The sequence below is a fragment of the Pelodiscus sinensis genome, chromosome 19 (assembly GCF_049634645.1).
Source record: "Pelodiscus sinensis isolate JC-2024 chromosome 19, ASM4963464v1, whole genome shotgun sequence".
NCBI lineage: Eukaryota > Metazoa > Chordata > Testudines > Trionychidae > Pelodiscus > Pelodiscus sinensis.
The window spans coordinates 8489623-8508534 of record NC_134729.1 but is presented as its reverse complement, the minus strand read 5'-3'; the positions used below and the strand labels follow the sequence as shown (position 1 = coordinate 8508534).

The window sequence follows — 18912 nt, the reverse complement described above, 5'->3', positions numbered from 1 at the left end:
TTCTTTCTTTCTTTCTTTCTTTCTTTGATTAAGAATGGGCACTGTGTGCTTTTTGGGTAAGATCTGAGTAATAAATTGAGCTGGAATTTCAGAGAGATAACTGTGTTAGTCTGTTTTAGAAAAAAACTTGAAAAACAACTAATAGTCCTGCAGCACCTTAGAGACTAACAAAAAGTAAATGGTATCATGAGCTTTTGTGGGTACAACCCACTTCGTCAGATGAATGGAGTTTAAGGGGTCCAAGTTCCAAATAAATAGCAGAAAAAACCCGGCTGTTTTTCTGAAAAACTACACTTCCGTCCACACTGCACTTGAGTTCTTTTGAAAGAATGTCGAAAGAACACAGCGGTTTTTCCGACAGCGGTAAACCTCCTTCTATGAGGAAGGAGCCTTTTCCCAAAAGAGCTCTTTTGGAAAAAGGCATGTGTGGATGGGAAAGAGGGTTGGGGTTTTTTTCGAAAGAAGAGACCTCCAAAAGCACAGGTGCCCTGATGGCCACTCCGTCCACAACAATCAGAACTTACACGCGAGATAGCGTCCCATGAATCTTTCGAAAAAGCACATCATTTTTCGTTGTGCTTGTGCTGTGTAGAGGCTCTCTTTTGAAAGATTTTTTTCCGGAAGATCTCTTCCGGAAAAGCTTCTTCCAAAAGAAGCCTGCAATCTAGACATAGCCAGAGAGAAGGAGTGGGCAGGAGAGGGAAAGGAAATTGGGAAAAGAGTAGTCACTTAGAATTTCCATGATAAATGAAGCTGATAGAGAGGGTTCTAAGTGCTCTTAAGTACCTGGTGTTTAGCCTTTTATGTAATTAGGTTGAGGAATGTAGTGGGTAATCCAGTTACCGTCTTTGTCCAAAACTCTACTGTAGGTATCAAACTTGTAAATGAAATTAAGCTTCCCTTTCAAGCTGGTTTTTTAAATTGGCTTGTAATAGTATGGAAACTTTGAGAGTTAAAGTTAAACTCTGGGCAAGTTAAAATGTTCCCTGACAGGTTTCTCTGTGTTACCTTTTCGGGTATCTGATGTGTTGGGTGTCTCAAAGGGGAGCCAGACTGAGTGACACTGAAGCACATTTCTTTGCCCAGCTTTATAGAAGGGGGATTTTCGGTACAGAAGCGGAATAGCACACTGCAACTAGGGGAGCCCGTGAGGCCCCCAGACAGGTCCTGAGCCAGGTTGCTGCGGCCTATTCCCTGGGCAGCCTGAGGGTCTGGTCCTGGGGCCTGGTGAGATGAGTCTTGAACTGGGTTGTTACCTGGATCACAGCCCATGGCTGGGAGTTCTCACTGCGAAAGCCAAGAGAGAAAACAGGGGGATTGATCCTAGAATGTCCAGGAAGCACCCATTTCCCTCTAGTCTTCCCCACCCCGGCACAGTGAGCTCCAGAGAGCCTACCCAGGGCACAACCATGGCCAAGAAAGCCAACTCCCCCGGAACTGCCCAACCATTGTCCCCAGCCTCAGGCAGCATTGGATGAATCTCGGCTGCCAATTAGAAAGAAAAAGAAGCTCCTGGTCTGGGGTCTGGGAAGGAAGGCTGGAAACCGTGGCCCCGAACAGCTCAGGGGAAGAGCCAGAACCAGCTGATCAGCAGGAGACATCTCGTACTGTTTAAGCCAATCTCGTGACTTTGGGGCCTGGACTTCCCTGGCATTTGGGGGAAATCCCTGATGGAAGGTCTAACATCTAGGGTGGAGGGAGCACAAGCACATTGGCTTGGTGGCCCACACTTTTCCCGTTCCAACAGTCCCATTGGCAGAGTGCCCCTAGGGGAGGGGGAGTGGCGCAGAGCCTGCGGGAAGGGTCTCACCTTGAAGCCATGCCATGTTTGGATTTCCCAGAAGAGTCTGTTCCCTGGGCATGCAGTGTGCCCCATCTGCCGGTGCCCGTGGACTGTGTAGTTTGCTTGGATCTTGGAACCCTTCACCGCACACTGCAGGAAGTTATTACGCACCAGCGAGAGGGCAAAGGCTTCTGGGAGAGTGTCCATATAGTCCCCAATGAAACTCACGCCATAGCCTTTACTGTTGTAGCCCCGGGTGTGAGCGCCAACCCAGTGCCAACCCCGGCCCTGGTACATGTAGCCGTCTGATCCGACCACGAAGCTGCAGCAGAGCAAAAGCAGAGAGGAATCTAAGGAGAGACAGATCCTGTTTCCCTTGCAGTTTGGATCTGGGCTTTCAGCCCAGTTGAGAGTCATGGGTTGCCAAATGGGGGTGCCAGCCCAACCCCGGGAAGATGGATGGGGTTCCTTATGTCCTCATGGGTGTCCACAGTGTGGGAGGAAAGCAGCTTTAATTTGCGGCCAGGCCTCTACAGGTTTGCACTGATTCATTTTACCACTGTGCCCACTCCTGGCCCTTTTGGGGTGGCACTGGCCTTCTGCCCTGTGTGTCACCTACTTCACTCCCTTCAGCAGGGCTCTCTCAGCACCTGCGCCAGCCTGGCTCTTTGGGGTGGTGCCCATGAGACCCAAGCAGGCCTGGCTGTCCTCATGAGCTTGACATAACCTCTGTCATGAATTGACCTGGGAATGTAGCTGGGCCTTTGGGATCAGAAGAATCTCCTTTGCTTTGATGAGATTGATTTGCATAACCTCTCACCTGTATAGGGAGTGGTACTGGTTGTGGCCCGGAGACGCTGGAGTGTCTGAGGGGATTGCTTGTATGACTTCTTGCTTGCAAGTGTGAACAATAGTGCTCTTTGTCACTGGTTTGGTGCCTTATAATGGAGGCCCTCCAGACTTGGGCTATAAGTAGCCCTGTCTCTAAGCAATTCACCTGATTTGACCCTCTCAGCAAGTGCCCCCAGAAACCTGCTGGATTACACCTTACACCTTAGTGTGTGGTTGTATTAAAATGAATTTTCTGTGAATGGAACCAAGAAAACTAGCTTGCCCTCTCTGGGTGCTCTGGCCTCAGTATTCTTTCCCACCCTGCTAATCATGTAGCATCCTGGGTCTTTCCAAACACAACACAGAAATACTTATTTAATGCTTCTGCCTCATCTGCATCACTATTTATTTCTGGCATCTATTTCTGTTTTTGTTTGTTATATGTTGCTTTTTTTATTTTTAAGTGTTGCTAGGTGGGGCTTTTAGCCACAGTTGTCCTCTGTCATGGTGTTTTGGCCACCTAATCAATACTTCTTAAAGAATTCCCAATTTTCATTCACATTTTTTTCTGTCCAAATATTCCCTCCCCATCAATTTGGTTCCTCTTCTTCTTCAGCTTGGGTAAGCTAGTCCTGTGGAAGCATGAAGACTGTATATCACAGTAGGGGTCAGAGTCCTGCCTCAGGGTGTGTTCTGAACTCTCAGGTGGGGGCTGTGTTTGTGCCATAGGAGGCTAGTGGCCTTTATGAAGCAGCGGGTGGCTCCTAGGTGGGGCTAGGCATCCAGACTAGAGGAAAGAATTCTCAGAACCAGGGGTGGGATAGGAAGGGAGCAGTGAGATGGGGAGGTTTGGCACCTACTGGCCTTGTGAGGGTGGAATGAAAATGGCTCATCTATGTGTCATAGCCTTTATTCCTGTAGCAGGCAAAGGAGAGTTGCCTTTATATCAAGGAGTCAGAGCCTGCTCTTCTCTGGCTGAGACCCCAAGATCACAGTGTGCATTGTAGCCCAGACTCTGAGCTAGCCCAGGATCTGCTGCAGTACTGGGCGGGAGCCTGCAGAAGAGCCAGGACACAGCAGACAGTGTACACTGGGCATCAGGGACACAAGGTCCCTCCCCCCAGGCTTTCTCATGGAATGTCCAGTCCCAAATCATTTGATGGGCACTAGCTGAGACCAGTGCATTCTGGGAAGGCCAGGCCTCCTGCTCACCTGTAGCCAATGTCATCCCATCTGCGGTCTTCCTGGTGGAAGCGCTGCATGGCCCTCATGTCAGCAGCACACTCAGGGAAGGTTCGGCAGGGCTGGCTGGGGGAGCTGGTGTGGTGGATGTACACGAAGCTTAGGGGCAGCTTGAGCTGTGTGGGGGTCCCTCTGTAGGGCCTGGCCCCCCACATGCAGCGAGGGATGATGGCCGGGCATTCTGGAGGCAAATGCACACAGCAGGGTGAGACACAGACCCCCCACATCTAGTGCCTCATGCTGCCAGCACATGGCCTGACAATGCAGTCTGTGCCAGAGTGAGGGGAATGGCTGAGTCTTCCTCAGGTTGGGCTGGGAGCTCTGGATCTGACCACAGTTCCCTACAAGTGCCTCAGTTTCCCCATAATGCAGTTGTGTAATGTTGCCCCTGCCTTCCTCAGGATCTTGTGGGGAACATGCTGCTGGGAGGGCAGGCCTAGCAGGGCTGCATGGAACATATGCCAACCTAAATGAGAAACCTTCAGTCCCTTCCAGCCCTTTGGGGTTTTTTCCTCCACAAGTTTTCAACAAAATGCTTTGACACAACTATTTATTGGAAGGTTTCCCTTCCCGCTCTGGAGAAGCACACAAGGGGGAAAGTCACCCCCAAAGGGCTCTGGTTCTAACCATTTGATTGGAAAATTGCATACAAGCGGAATTTCCCTTTGAAGATTTACAGAATTAAAGAAATAATCTCTCCCCCTCAGGATGAAATCCATTGAAAAAGTTCACCAGAAATTCCTGCCCCAGCATGCCAGTCGCCTTGCACAGGGAGGAGTGCTAAAGTGCCACAGCCAGCCCCACACTGCTGTCAGCACGTGTGCCCCACCTGGCAACGGCAGCACCATGGTGCCCAGCCAGACTCAGGTGAGCCCACCTGAGGCTTGCTGAGGACCTGGGAGCCACGGGCCCTGTGGGGGATGATCCAAGCCAAGAACACAGTTGTTAACTGCTTGGGCTTGTTTGTACGGATGCTGGTTCAATACCCCTCCGCCGCGTGCATATGTGGGAAGCCTTAGAGCAGAACCATCTCCTTGCAATGGACAGAACTGGAGCTGAATTATCTCCCCACAACGGACAGAACTGGAGCCGAGCCCCAGAGCTGAACCATCTCTCTGCAATGGACAGAACCGGAGCCGAGCCCCAGAGCTGAACCATCTCTCTGCAATGGACAGAACCGGAGCCGAGCCCCAGAGCTGAACCATCTCTCTGCAATGGACAGAACCGGAGCCGAGCCCCAGAGCTGAACCATCTCTCTGCAATGGACAGAACCGGAGCCGAGCCCCAGAGCTGAACCATCTCTCTGCAACGGACGGAACCGGAGCCGAGCCCCAGAGCTGAACCATCTCTCTGCAACGGACGGAACCGGAGCCGAGCCCCAGAGCTGAACCATCTCTCTGCAACGGACGGAACCGGAGCCGAGCCCCAGAGCTGAACCATCTCTCTGCAACGGACGGAACCGGAGCCGAGCCCCAGAGCTGAACCATCTCTCTGCAACGGACAGAACCGGAGCCGAGCCCCAGAGCTAACCATCTCTCTGCAACGGACAGAACCGGAGCCGAGCCCCAGAGCTGAACCATCTCCCTGCAACGGACAGAACCTGAGCTGAGCCCTAGAGCTGAACCATCTCCCTGCAACGGACAGAACCTGAGCTGAGCCCTAGAGCTGAACCGTCTCCCCACAATGGACAGAACCGGAGCCGAGCCCCAGAGCTGAACCATCTCTCTGCAATGGACAGAACCAGAGGTGAGCCCCAACCCGGCCCCAGAATCTGGATCTGATGGGGAACTCCCCACATCCTGGGTGCTGGGATTCAGCAGGTGGGACTCAAAGTGCCACGTGGGCCAGGGGTTGGTATTTGCTTCAGGCTCATCTCTGCCACCATTTAGCCCCGTTAGCATAGCAAAGCCCTGGCTAATGAGGGGAGAAGAATAAGCACCTACCCAGGTAGGCCTCTGTGAACTTCTGCACTGCCCAGCTCGCAGTGGCTTGCAGCTCTTCGTCCCCAGCCCAGCTGAGCAGGGGCTCGGTCTGGGCCAGCGCCCGGAGCAGCTGAAGGGAGCGCAACACCTGTTCCTCCAGTTGCCCAGCCTCAGTGAGCTGCACAAAGTTCTGGCGCCTGAAGTTGCTCCTGACCTGACGCTCCCCGGCCAGGCCACCCCCGGAGTAGTACTCTCTCAGCAGGGGGCCCAGGGGGACCCTGGCCATGCCTTGCCCCACCAGGTGTGTCCCCAGGATCACACCGTCCAGCGCCCCATTGATGAAGGCGTCAGTGAGGGGTGAGGGGTGGCCCAGCAGGGTGAAGTTTTGAGGCTCGTACACACTGTCCCAGCAGCCATTTGGCCCCATGGGCACCTGGCTCTCATTGGCCTGGGCCAGCAGAAAGGCCATGCCCAGGGCCTTGGTGATGGTCACTGCATAGAGGGCATCTATAGTCAGGGGCAGGCCTGGACAGGTCTGGTTTGAGGGCTCAGTCGTAACTAGTGACGGCTCCACAGCCTCAAGGGGCAGTGGCATCTCCCGCCTGCCCTTCAGCCCTGCTTCGATCCCAGCCAGCAAGGGGCTCACCGCCACCGTGGTGCCATCAGGGAGCAGCACCACCCCCTGCTCCACCAAGGAGGCCTGGACTTCGTGCTTCAGGAGGTGCTTGAAGAAGGACCTCTGCTCCTGGCTCAGGAAGGGCAGGTCTGGAGGCTCGGTGGGCGCCTCCCCCAGCAGGAGCCGGTCGAATTCGCTGTTACAGCAGCCCAAGCCCCGGGCCAGCTCTGTCACGCTCAGGTTGAGGTGCCCGTCCAGATGCTGAGATTCCAGCACTTCCACCACTTGGATCACAGAGTCCATGTGAAACAGGAGGGAGCCTGGAGGGGAGGAGCAGGGAAGCCCGTCAGATCCCTGCCTGGCAGCGGAACCCTGCACAGCTCATGGGAAGGTCTCTTGGGGGACACGGGGACACGTGCTCTTGGGGAATTTGGGCTAGTCTGACAGGCACCTGGAGCGAGGGACAGGATCACCCAGACTAGCTGGTGCTGCCGGTGAGGAGGCTATGGCAGCTTCACTGAGGGCTTGTCCACATGGCGCTATGATCTGGACTGTGCGGTGTGAACGGTTCCACCATGTGCTCCAGCTGCCCCCTGGGCCTCTTTTGCCATGCCCCAGGAACCCAGCTCAGAGTCAGAGAGCTGCATTAAAGTGCACTCTTGGTCATGCCAGCAGCATTTGCATGGGGCAATCAGAACTCCCTCTCCCCAGAGTCTGGCCTGCAGCACCATGTAAACAAGCCCTGGGCAGCCTAAGGTGCCTCCAAACCTGCAGAGACTGTGGGGATCCCACCATCCAACTCTCCCCCAGGCAGCTGCTGGCTGCAGCCAGAGCATCTCTGAGTTTATAGACGGCCTCCAAAAGCAAATGAAACCATCCCTGAGGCTATGGCTAGATTACAGGCTTCTTGCGCAAGAGGCTTTTTTCGGAAGAGATCTTCCACAAAAGCTTCTTGTGCAAGAGAGCGTCCACACTGCAGAAGCGCATCGGAAAAGCCACGTGCTTTTGCATAAGAGAGCATCCAGACTCCTAGGACGCTCTCTCGCATAAAAGGCCGCCCGGAACCACTTCAGGCAGGGCTTTAGGTCACCAGTTGCATCCGAGGGCTGGTGCTGGAGCTTAGCAGAGACATGCGCTTAAAGGGACCACCCTGGACAGATGTTTATCTGCTGCTGCTGCTGCCTTTGAGGGACAACGAAGCTTCAGCAGTGCCTGCTGTGGCTGCCCTGTGCTTTTTGGGGATGCCACAGCTTTGTTCTGAGTGTGCCATGGAGCCAGTGCTGCCCCAGGGTAGGCGATGGCCCTAAACAGTCATGCTGCAGTTTTTGCAACATTTGCTGCCTTCCTGTTCCTGGGGGACCTGGACTTGGACCCCAAGCTCCTTCTGGGGACCCTCTCAGTGGCTGCGGCTGTTCCACTCTGGCAACCACACCCCCACTATACAAAGAAGGTTCTGGAGGCTGGAGACCAGCTCAGACTGGTGGAACCAGCTGGTCCTGGAGCAGTGGGATGACCGGCAGTGGGTGCAGGACTTTAGTGTGCGCAAGGCCACCTTCATAGAGCTCTGTGCTTGGCTGGCACCCGCCCTCCGGAGATGCGACACCCGCCTGTGGCCCGCCATGCCCCTGCAGAAGCGGGTTGCTATCGCCCTGTGGCAGTCACCACCCCAGACAGCTACTGCTCAGTGGGCAATCAGTTTGGGGTAGGGAAGTCCACCATCAGGGCCCTCCTTATGGAGGTAAGGAGCTCTCGGGCTGCAGTCCCTGCAGGGGAGGAGGGGAAAGTGTTGGATAAAGGGGACCCTCGGGAGAGTGGGGTTGGGGACTGTAGGAGGTGGCTCCGGGAGGATTTTGGGTGGGTGCCATAGGAGGGAAGGCGAACGGGCACCTCCCATAGGCTCAGTCACCCCGTCTCATTCTCTGTTTTGTGTGTTTGTGTGTCTCCTTCTGCAGGTGGTGAGGGCCATCAACTCCCTGCTGCTGTGGAGAATCGTCTGTCTCAAGGACCTGGCGCAACTGAGGCTGGATTTGGTGCCCTGGGGTTTCCCAACTGCAGAGGAGCCATCGACGGGACGCACATCCCGATCAGAGCACCAGACCATGAAGCGACCCAGTTTATAAATAGGAAGGGTGACTTTTCTGTTGTCCTGCAGGCCCTGGTGGACCACTGGGGCCAATTCATGGACATTTTTGTGGGGTGGTTGGACAGGGCACATGATGCCTGAGTCTTTAGGAACTCCAGCCTATGCCCCAAGCTGCAGGCGGGCACCTTTTTCCCATGCCGGGAATTTGTGGTGGGCGACGTGAACATTCCACTGTGCATAGAGGGGACGTGGCATACCCATTAATGCCCTGGCTGATGAAGCCGTATACCAGCCACCCCGACCCCCAGGAGGATACAATGCCCACCTCAGCTGAGCCTGGATGCAGGTGAGGGCCATGCGTTTGAGCATTTGAGCAGCCCCAGACAGCTGCCACCTGCCAGGCCTATCACTTGGGGGTGCACATCTGGGAGGCCCTGAGGGAGAGGTTCTCTCAAGCACCCCAGTAACTCTCCCCATGGCCTCCCCAACAGGGGCCTCTGCCTTGTTGCTCTCTCCCTTCCCCCTCTCAAGCCCTCCCCTTGCCCCTTCCCTGACCTCCCAATAAACACACCTGTTTGCTTTCAGAACAAAAGGAGTCTTTTTTATTGACTCTGAACTAGGAGGGGGGTCAGGATTGGGAGGAGGAGAAGGGGGGCGGCTTGAGGCACCCCCTCAGGTGCGGGGGCCTCGTCAAGGGTGTGTTGGTCTGGGGGCCACAAAGGGCTGGACAGGAGGGGGGGCTAGATCAGAGTCTGGGGGGGCAGGAGGAGGGGCATAGGCATCACTTGGAGCGGGGGCATGGCCATTTCTAAGGGAGGGAACAGAGGCATGGCATGGGGAGGGGTCAAAGACATAGCAGGGTGGGCTGGCGGAAGGGCAATGGCCATAGGAGGGGGGACAAGAGGCTGGTGTGCTGCCATGTGGGACATGATGCCATACATGGTGTCACAACGTGCCAGCATTTGGCCCCAGGCATGCTCCTGCCACTCCAGGTCAGCATCGGCTCTGTGCACCAGGGTGTGCTTAATGTCTCAGAGGATGCTGACGTGTTGGCACATCAGGTCCTCCTGCACCCTGGCTCATCTGTGGGTTCCCCAGACTCTGGCAGGTGGCTACAGTGGTGTGGCTCTGTCCCAGCTGGTCCAGCTGTGGAGAACACACAAGAGGGAGAGGCGGTCAGTCATCCCTGCAGACACTGTCCCTGAGGCTGTGCCCTCCTCTGTGAGCGGTGACCACAACAGTCAGCAGCCCACAGGAGGGGGAATGTCCTGGGTGCAAGGCCATGTGTGGCCCTGTCTCACAGGGGCCCTGATGTGTCCAGAGGACCATGCTGCCCGCTTCCTGCCCGCCCCCCACAGGCAAGGGAAGTGGCCTGCCACAGTGGCATCCCCTCATGGGCGGCAGAGGAGCTGGGAGCAGCCTAGCCCTCCCTGGGGTCTGCACACACAGCTGCGGCTTGCTGTGCTGTCTGTGAGAGCGGCTGCTGCCTTGCATGTGCAGGCATGGCTGTGTGCTGTGTGCGGCACTCCTCGGTCTGTGTGACTACCCTGCTTCCAGATGGGTGCACCCCCCTGAGGACAGGACGTGTGTGGCCTCCCCCGAGCCTGGCAGCAGGATCCCAAGCGTGTTCAGGGGCTGCCTGCTGTGTCCGCATGCCACACACTCATGCTGCATGTTGTTGCATGTGCATGGCCCACAGCACCATGTGGAGCCCGAGCGACACTCACCCCCAGCCCCTTGTGTGCCTGCCTCCCCTGCCGTGTGTGACAACTCACCTGAAGTTCCCGTCCAGGCATCCGAAGAGGCCTGGGAGACATCCTGGCTGGCGGTGACCGGCTCGAGGGACAGGGTCACAGTTCCTGGCTCCTGTTCCTTCTCCTCCAGATGGAGCTGGCCCTGGACATCCAGCTTGTCCTCGGGATGATTTCCGGGTGGACAGCCCAGAGTCCACCATGATGCATGGGGAAGACGTTCCCCCCCCCCCCCCCGGCCAGGTGTGGTGGAGATCCGCATAGTAGGGGCAGGTGTGGGGTCCTGCCCCTGAGTGTGTGCTGAGCTCAGTGGCCCTCACATACCCCTGACAGAGGTCCTTCACCTTGCTCCGGACCTGCTCCATGGTCTGGGCAGGGTGACTTAACTCTGGCAGGGATACAGCCATCCTTGAAAATATGTCGGCATTGTGCCGCTTGGCCCGGGGATCTTGGAGGGACTCCTTCTCACCCCACAGTTCCAGGAGGGTCACAATCTCCGGGCCAGACCATGATAGGGTGCCCCTTTTTTTCCCCCTGGGCGTCCTGGGACACCTGGGGCTGCTCCCTGGAAGGCGGGGGGGGGGGAGGGGAGAGTCTCAGGAGGCTTGTGGCTCTGCCATAGGTGGCAATGGCAGTGCAAGAGAGAGCCACACACTGAGGGAACTGCTCTCAGGCTGGCTTCCTGCCACAAAACTTGCCCAGGGTACCTGCAGCTTTAAGAGGGGCCAGCAGACAGGAACTATAGAGTTCTGATGACCTTGGACGGAGTGGCCACCTGTTTTTTTTCCTGGAGGCCATTTCTTGTGCAAAACCCCCTGTTCCCCGTCCACACACACCTTTTGTGCAAGAGGAATACAATTGTACAAACCCCCTTCTGTTCTTTCGATTCTCTTGCGCAAAAACGCGCTTGAGGTGTGGACGCTCTGCAAGTTTTTGCGCAAAAACTCTGTAGCGTAGACATAGCCTGCCAGCTTGGAGAGAGCTGACCTGAGGCAGCATGGGGATGGATCAGCGTGGGGTCCACAAAGTGAGGCAGTCCAAGCCCCGATGCTGACAGGCTGCTTTGGCTGAGCACAGGAAATTGCTGTGTCAGTGGAAGTGCCTACAGAGTGCCAATGGCGTCACATGCCCTCTGCTGCAGATCCACAGGGGCCAAGTAGAGGGCACAGCTCAGAGTCAACTGGAAAGCTGTTCGCTTCACAATACGAGTGATTGGCTCAGGCCAGACGCTGCTGGAGCTGCAAAAAAAGTGGGGCACGCGGAGAAGATGGGCTGGTCAGGGAACCACACGCTGCCCCCAGCTGGCCAGGGCAACACCGGACAATTGCAGACTCAGTTTGCTGACACAATACGGAGGGCATTGAGAATGCTGGCAGAATTGCCATCTCTGACTGAAGCTATTCTGGGAGATTGTTTTTCAACTTGACATAATGTCATGTTCTCAAAATAGTCCAAGGCTGACTATTAAACAATAGTCATGGGGGGATGGATGCCGATTCTGAGGGGCTCCAGGCCAAGCTGAGATGCTGGAGTGCCTCTACTAGGGACTAGGTTAGAGGACATATGGGAGGTGTTGTTTACGCGTAGAAGTAATTTGCGGGCCAAAGGAGGAAGACTATGCAGCGTACAGGCACTGGGGAATGTCCCTTCAAGAGTTTGGAGCTCTCTAGTGGCCTCCCTGTTTGATGTAGAAGCCATCCAGACTGCTACCCAAGCAGCCCTGCACAGCAGGGCTCTGGGCACATCTTGCCCTGCCAGGTGTGCCCCAGGCACTGGGCGGTGTGATCCTGGGGGTACACCTGGCAGGCAAGGTGTGCCCAGGGCCCCACTGCTTGAGTCATTAGCACACTGAGCTGTCTGGGAGCCGCTCTGCAGCATGGGTCCCTGCACTGTGAATGCTGTGCAGAGCCCTGGCATTGTGGCTGCCTGACTCTGTGAGGCTGAAGGGTTGTTTTGTAAAACAGTGAGAAGAAACACAATGCTCAAAGGGGCAATGAGAACAGCCCTCTCCTGTGTGACCAGCCTCCCCTGCCAGGCTCCCAGGTGACCCTTGAGATCCGACTCACTGAAAGAGACTGGGGGGAATAAACCACGCCCGGCCACCCCCACCATGCTTCCTCCTTTTCCCAGCCAGCTTCTCTGATTCTTAGGCAGCAGGCTGCAGCAAGTCACTTTCACTCTGTGCCTCTTGCGGGATGGTTGGGTATGGGGTGGGGGTGGGAACCAGGGAGGAAAAAGGAGATTGACTCTGTGTGCTTTAGGGCAAGTCCTGCAGGCCATGTTGACAATGAGGTGAGGGGTGTAACCAAGCCCACCAATGGGAGGCAAAGGGGGTTTGCCCCAGGACCCGGTGATTCTAAAGGGGCAGGGACTCCCAGCTGCTGCTTCTGCTTCTTCCAAGAGCGCGGATCTGCACCCACACACCTTGCCCAGGGACCCAGCGTGGCTGTCAGTTTTCCTGGGTGTAACTCCCAGCTCAGTAGGTACCCCAGGCTTAATGGGCCTAGCTGCCCAGAGGGCAATCCCAGTACGGACCTGAGCCCGCTGCCCGTGTCACTGTGGTTATGCTGCTCTTTGTCACACACCAAACTGGGCAGAGCCAACATGAGGCGATCTGCTTCTGCAGCCCCAGTGTATGCGTACCCTTTAGCCTCAGTTCCCATCTGTCAAACTGAGCTGGGAGTCTCAGCTGTCAGGAAAACGGGGAGTTTCTCACTCGCCTAGCAATGGAAAAAGGCCTGGAAAAGTGACCCTAGCATGCCCTCAATGGCTCCAAAACCGGCACACAAAGACTCAGCCCCCAAACCATATTCTTCTTCTAAATCGCAAGCTTGCGGGGAGTCGGCCTCATGCTTTCAGACCTGTGCGGATCTGCCACTTCCCCTCCCACACACTGTCTGCGGCAATGAGTGCCTTGGGGAGCAAGGGACTGGAGAAGCAAAATGAACCTGGCAGAAGCCTGGCTCAGGCCCAGGTATCTTGGCCCAGGCCCCAAGTCCCCTCAGTGACTCTGTTCCCAGAGGGACAAACATGCTTTCACTCCCCAGTCACATGAACTCTCTGCTCTGAGCTAGAAGGAGGCCCTGACTCTGCCTCCAGTGCTGGAGCTGAATGAAATACCCTAAGGGGAGATCCGCCTTCTCCCCTGGGGCCTAGACTGGTATCAGAAGGGAGGGCCCCTTCAGCCTCTCGCCTCACCTGAGCTGCGGCTGCTCAGGGCTGGCCCCCACCACGCAGCCTCACACAGGTCTCCCTAGAGAGCAGCTCCGGCTACACTCCTACCTTTGCTAGGCTCCAGCCAGGTGCTGAGACCCAGCAGCACAGCGAAGAACCACAGCCTTGGGCAGCACATCGTCTCCAAGGGCAGCGTGAGTCTCCCAGTGTCCGGCCAGAGCGAGCTGCACGTCTCCCTGCCGTGCAGAGCAAACACCTATGGCCGGGTGTCAAAGTCTCCGTCCCCGGGGCTGCTGCACCCAGGGACAGGCGAAGGACAGTGTTGTGCACTCCCGGACTCTGCCCCTTCGCCGGGGAGCTGAACCTGCCCCTCAGTGCTTAGGGCAGGGTAGGAGACATGGAGCAGGATGGCCAGGCGCGACTGCAGCTCGTGGCACTCCCCAAACCCTCCGAGGGATGGCACGGGCTGCAGAGCACAGCCAGCCCAGCACCCCGCTGGCTGGCCAGGCCATGGCCATCCACCCAAATGGCATGGCCCCTGCCTCCCTAGCAACTACCTCCTGCCCCTCCTGTCCTGCCACTCCCGGTCCCCTATCCCACCATCCTATCACTCTGAGCCCACACCTCTTCCTCCTCCCTGTCACCCCCTCCCCTCCTCTCTCTCCGCCCTGTCACCCATGGCCCCTCCCTCCTGTCCTGCCGCCCTGTCACCCCCTCCCTCTTATCCCACCGCCCTGTCACCCATGGCCCCTCTTCTCCCTCCTCCATGTCACTCCCTCCCTCCTATCCCACCGCCCTGTCACCCCCTCCCTCTTATCCCACCGCCCTGTCACCCATGGCCCCTCCTCTCCCTGCACCCTGTTACCTCCTCCCTCCTATCCCACCATCCTGTCATCCCTGGCCCCTCCTGTCCCGCCTCCATGTCACTTCTTACCCCCACCTCATCCCATCCCACCATCCTGTTATGCCAGTCCCCTCGTCTCCCTCTGCCCTGTCACCCCCTCCCTCCTGTCGCACTGCCCTGTCACCCCCTCCCCTCCCATCTCACCACCCTGTCACCCACAGCCCTTCCTATTCCACTGACCTGTCACCCCCTACCCCTCCTGTCTTGCTGCCATGTCACCTCTTGTCCCCACCCTGTCCCACCATCCTGTTATTCCAGGCCCCTCCTCTCCCTCTGCCCTGTCACCCCTTCCCTCTTATCCTGCCACCCTGTCACCCCGTCCCCTCCTGCCCTACTGCCCTTTCACCTCCTCTCCTGTCCCAACACCCTGTCACCCTTTCCCCCTCCTGTCCCTGTGCCCTGTCATCCCCTGCCCTCTCCTGTCCTGCTACCATGTCACCTCTTCCCCCTCCTGTCCCACCACCCTGTCACCTCCTGCCTCCTCTTGTCCCTCTGCCCCTCCTGTCAGCCCCACCTGCTCCTATGTCTCCCTGCACTGTCACCCCTGACCCTGTCCTGTCCCTACACTCTGTCACTCCTTGCCCCTCCTGTCCCTCTGCCCTGCCACCCCAACCCCCTCCTGTCATGCCAACTTGTCACACCTGGCCTCTCCTATCTCTCTGCCCTTTAACTCCCTCCCCGCCTCTCTCCCTGTGCCCTGTTACACCCCCCTCCCCAGTTCCCTCCTGTCCCTCCACCCTGTCACCCCTGGCCAGCCCTGTCTCACCATGTTGTCACACTTGGCCCCTACTGTCCCTCTGCCCTGCCACCCCAACCCCCTCCTGTCATGCCAACTTGTCACACCTGGCCTCTCCTATCTCTCTGCCCTTTAACTCCCTCCCCGCCTCTCTCCCTGTGCCCTGTTACACCCCCCTCCCCAGTTCCCTCCTGTCCCTCCACCCTGTCACCCCTGGCCAGCCCTGTCTCACCATGTTGTCACACTTGGCCCCTCCTGTCCCTCTCCCATCACCTCCTGCCCCTCCTATCCCTCTGCCCTGTCACCCTCTCCCTCCACCCTATCAATCCTGTCCCTCCTGCCTCTCTGCTCTGTCACCCCATGTCCCTCCTGTCCTTCTGCCCTGTCACCTCCAACCCCCACCTGTCATGCCATCCTGTCCCACCAGGCCCCTCCTGTATCTCCATCCGATCACCCCATCCCCGATCCTCCCCCCCTGCCCTGTCACCGCCAGCCCCTCCTCTCCTGCCGCCCTGTCACTCCCAGGCCCTCCTGTCCTTCCGCCCTATCACCCCCTCCCAGCTCCTTTCCCTCTGCTGTGTCACCCCTGGACCCCTTCTGTCCCACCGCTCTGTCACCCCCTTCCTCCTCCTGTGCCTCCACCTTGTAACCTTGTGCCCCCTCCTATTCCTTCCTTCAGTCACCCTCTCCCCCTCCTGTCCCTCTGTTATGTCCCCTATTCCCTCCTGTCCCTTTGCCCTATCACCCCCTGCCCCATTCCATCCCTCTGCCCTATCACCCACTGACCTTCCTGTCCCCCGCCCTGTCACCTCTTGACCCCTCCTGTTGCTCTGCCCTGTTACCACCTGACCCTCCTGTCCCTCAGCCCTGTCACTTCTTACCCACTCCTGGCCCTCTGCTTTTTAAGCTCCTGTCCCTCTGCCTTGTAACCCCTACCAATCCTGTCCCACTGCCCTGTCTCTCCCCTGCCTTCCCTTGTCCCTCCGGTAGTCCTTGGGCTGTCAGGGGCTGTTGATTGGGAGTGAGGGGCAGCAGCAGGGCTGTGGGAGTAGGACTAGTCTGGCAGGATGTTTGGGTCAGGAGTGAGGGGCAACGGCAGGCCTGGGGAAGCCCAGAGCAGGGCTGGGAGGAGTTTCGGGTTAAGGCAGGCATTTGTGCACAGTGTTCAGGGCTGCCCTGTATCTGCCCTTTCTCAGTTGTACTGTCCCTGCTTCCAGAATGCCTCAGGCCATGGCCTGACCTCTCTTCCCCTGCTGTCTGTGCTGGTGTTTGCTTTGTGATCCTGTTGGATGGCTAGAGGGGAAAAGACAGCCCCACCCTAGAGCCACTGCCCACCTCTGTCACACAGCGCCCTTAGCCCAGATCAACCCAGCCTGGTCAGACAGGTTTATCCTCCCTTGTGGGGAAGAGAAACCAGAGACTTGCAAGGAGCTGCGGGGTGTGGTGGAGGAGGGAGCCAGGGAGCTGGGCCTTGTCATGCATTCAGGGCATGCTGCAGCTGGGGGCTGCTTCCCCCTCCCTCCATTCTGTTGGAGCTCATGCTGTAACAGGGCAGCAGCTGCATGCTGGTTCTGGGTTGGGCTAGTGCCCCGGGTCCATACTCAGAGGTCAGCTGGGTACCGGCTCAAGCAGCTAGCCAAGGCCACCAGCTGTGGCCATGCTGCTGCTGTTAGCAGCTAGCTGGGGGGAAGCTGCTGTGCACATGGAGTGTGACAGTGGAGCAAGCACTAGGGAAAATTGCCAGCCTAGGGGTTCTTTGCTGAGGTTCCTGGGAGCTGCCCCTCCCTGTGGCTCTGGCTCTGCCCAGGCCCAGCAATGGCTCTGGGGAGTGACTCTCCTGGGGGAAGAGGTGACTTAGGCAGCCTAGGTCAGGACTGACTCCTCCCGGTTACAGGCTCCACCCAGGCCGCCCAAGGTGCTGGTGGCAAAGCCAGGAGGGGCTCAGTCTCCGAGGCAGAGATGGATCTTAGCATCCATGTAGTTCCTGCAATGGCCCATCCCCCTGGACCCTAGAGGCAGAGTGTAGCTGAAAGCTTACAGCTGTTAGCTTACAGCTGCACCATGGGGAGGGAAGGGAGCACTCTAGCCAGTGGTTCATGAGGGCGGTAGGGGCAGGGGAAGGTACTGACATTGTACCAAGCCATGGGGACTGCCTGTGTGTGACACTGTGCCCAGGCCTGGGTCCCCACCCTCAGGAGGTATCACTGCTCCAGCTCTGCCTAGTGCCCTGAAGAGTCAGAAATGGGCAAGAGAAGAAAGGAGACTTTGTTGTTCCTTTCTAAGGAACAGCTTACCTGGTGCTGGGCTCCCGTGGGCTGCCTGGCTCTCTCCACTCAGCTGTCCTCCGTGTCCGGGGGCAATAGCAGGCTCTGGTGGCTCTTATATATCCTGTGATTAGCTGGGATTGCATGAGAATGTGGCAATGACGTCACTGCAGTGGCACGTCTCCCGTTCACTGCACAGCTACCGTCACCTCAGCACAGGAGGAACTAGAGTTCAGCCAGCTCCCCACCCAGCTGGGACTTCCCCCCGGGATTCCTGAACGGCTTCCCTCTCTCACCTGGCAGGGTGCTGCCCTGCACCTGCCAGTTTCACTTCCTGCCCTAGGAATTCCCCTGGGCCCTACAGTCGCTCTCTGTGGCAGGAACCTCTTGGCCATTCTCCCATGGAAAGAGGATGACATCAGCCCTGGAGTCAGGGCTGGCACTTTTCCCTGTGGCTGTGAAAGGCCCAGGGCCTGGCAGGGAGCATCAGACACACACAGAGCTCTGGAGAGAGCTGGCTTTGCTTGATGGGTGCGTGTCAGCAAAGCAAGTTAAAATGAGAACCATGCATGCGCCTGTGCATACATGGTCATCCACAGGCAGCTGTGTGTGAGAGCGTGTGTGTCTGAGTATGAATGTGTGTGGGTGTGTGCTCACATGCAGGTGTGTGCTTGTGTGCAGGTGTGGGTGTGTGCTCCCATGGGGGGAGGGTGCACCTGTAGGCATCTGCACTCGTGTGTATGCATTCAGGCTTGTATAGGTGTGCGTTCGCCCACAGGCATTTGTGCTCACATGCAGATGTGTTTGGGTGTGCACTCACATGTGAGCATGTACTGATGTCTATCTTCCTGGGGGGAAGAGAGGTGTTTGGAGCCTGAGGGGTAATTCCTAGTACCGTGCAGCTGGCTACAGCTTCCACACCAGTACACAAGCTGAATTGTGCCTAGGCTCCCCTGGAGTCATCACCTTGACATGGAAGTGACAGCAGCTTCAAGTTGTATCAGGTGTCAGTTCTTCCAGTTCTTTCATGAGCAGGTCTCTATCAATGGATTGGAAGCAGTGGGAGTTGGAGCTAAAAGTGAAGGAGCTAGCAGATCATGACAGAGGATGAGCTGTCTGTGAGAAGCACTAACAACATGAAAGCTGTGGAACATTGAAGAAGATCCAGCAAAGAGCAACAAAAACGATACAAAATCTAGAAAACGTGAGCTATGAGGGAAAACTGAAAGAATTGGAACGCACAGCCCACCAAAGCTCATGATACCATCTACATGTTTTGTTAGTCTTTAAAGTGCTACCAGACGTAAGTGTTGTTTTTTAAGTTTATCCTGTCATCTAACTCGGCTACTCCCTGAAGCTTTTGAAAGAATTGGGTGTCTTTAGTTTGGAAAGAAGAAGACTAAGAGGGAACATGATAGCAGCTTTAAGAACATAAGAACGTCCATACTGGGTCAGACCAAAGATCCGTCTACACAGTATCCTGTCTTCCAACAATGGCCAATGTCAGATTCCCTAGAACTACTTAAAAGGATGTTACAAGAAGGAAGCGGAAAAAATATTCTCTTTAACCTCTGAGGATAGGACAAGAAGCAATGGGTTTAAATGG

The 18912-nt window shown here is 56.8% G+C and overlaps 1 protein-coding gene across 1 annotated transcript; it reads right to left on the bottom strand.

Moving 5' to 3' along the window:
* Positions 1-1069: 1069 nt before the first annotated feature.
* Positions 1070-17574, bottom strand: PGLYRP2 (peptidoglycan recognition protein 2). The gene is made up of 6 exons (XM_006112784.4): positions 17337-17574; positions 13511-13638; positions 5800-6714; positions 3827-4037; positions 1811-2105; positions 1070-1287 (listed from the first exon to the last, which is right to left on the bottom strand). The coding sequence occupies exons 1-6, from the start codon at positions 17450-17452 to the stop codon at positions 1285-1287; spliced, it is 1668 nt and encodes a 555-aa protein (XP_006112846.3). The 5' UTR covers positions 17453-17574; the 3' UTR covers positions 1070-1284.
* Positions 17575-18912: the final 1338 nt, after the last annotated feature.

What these genes read in the sequence shown, in the direction of transcription:
- PGLYRP2 (XM_006112784.4), bottom strand. Translation starts at nt 17,452, where the DNA reads ATGCAATCCCAGCTAATCACAGGATATATAAGAGCCACCAGAGCCTGC. An exon ending in CCACGGGAGCCCAGCACCAG is followed by an intron (nt 13,639 to 17,336) that starts GTAAGCTGTTCC and finishes TCTGCACGGCAG; the next exon opens with GGAGACGTGCAGCTCGCTCT. An exon ending in CTGGCTGGAGCCTAGCAAAG is followed by an intron (nt 6,715 to 13,510) that starts GTAGGAGTGTAG and finishes CCTCCCCTCCAG; the next exon opens with GCTCCCTCCTGTTTCACATG.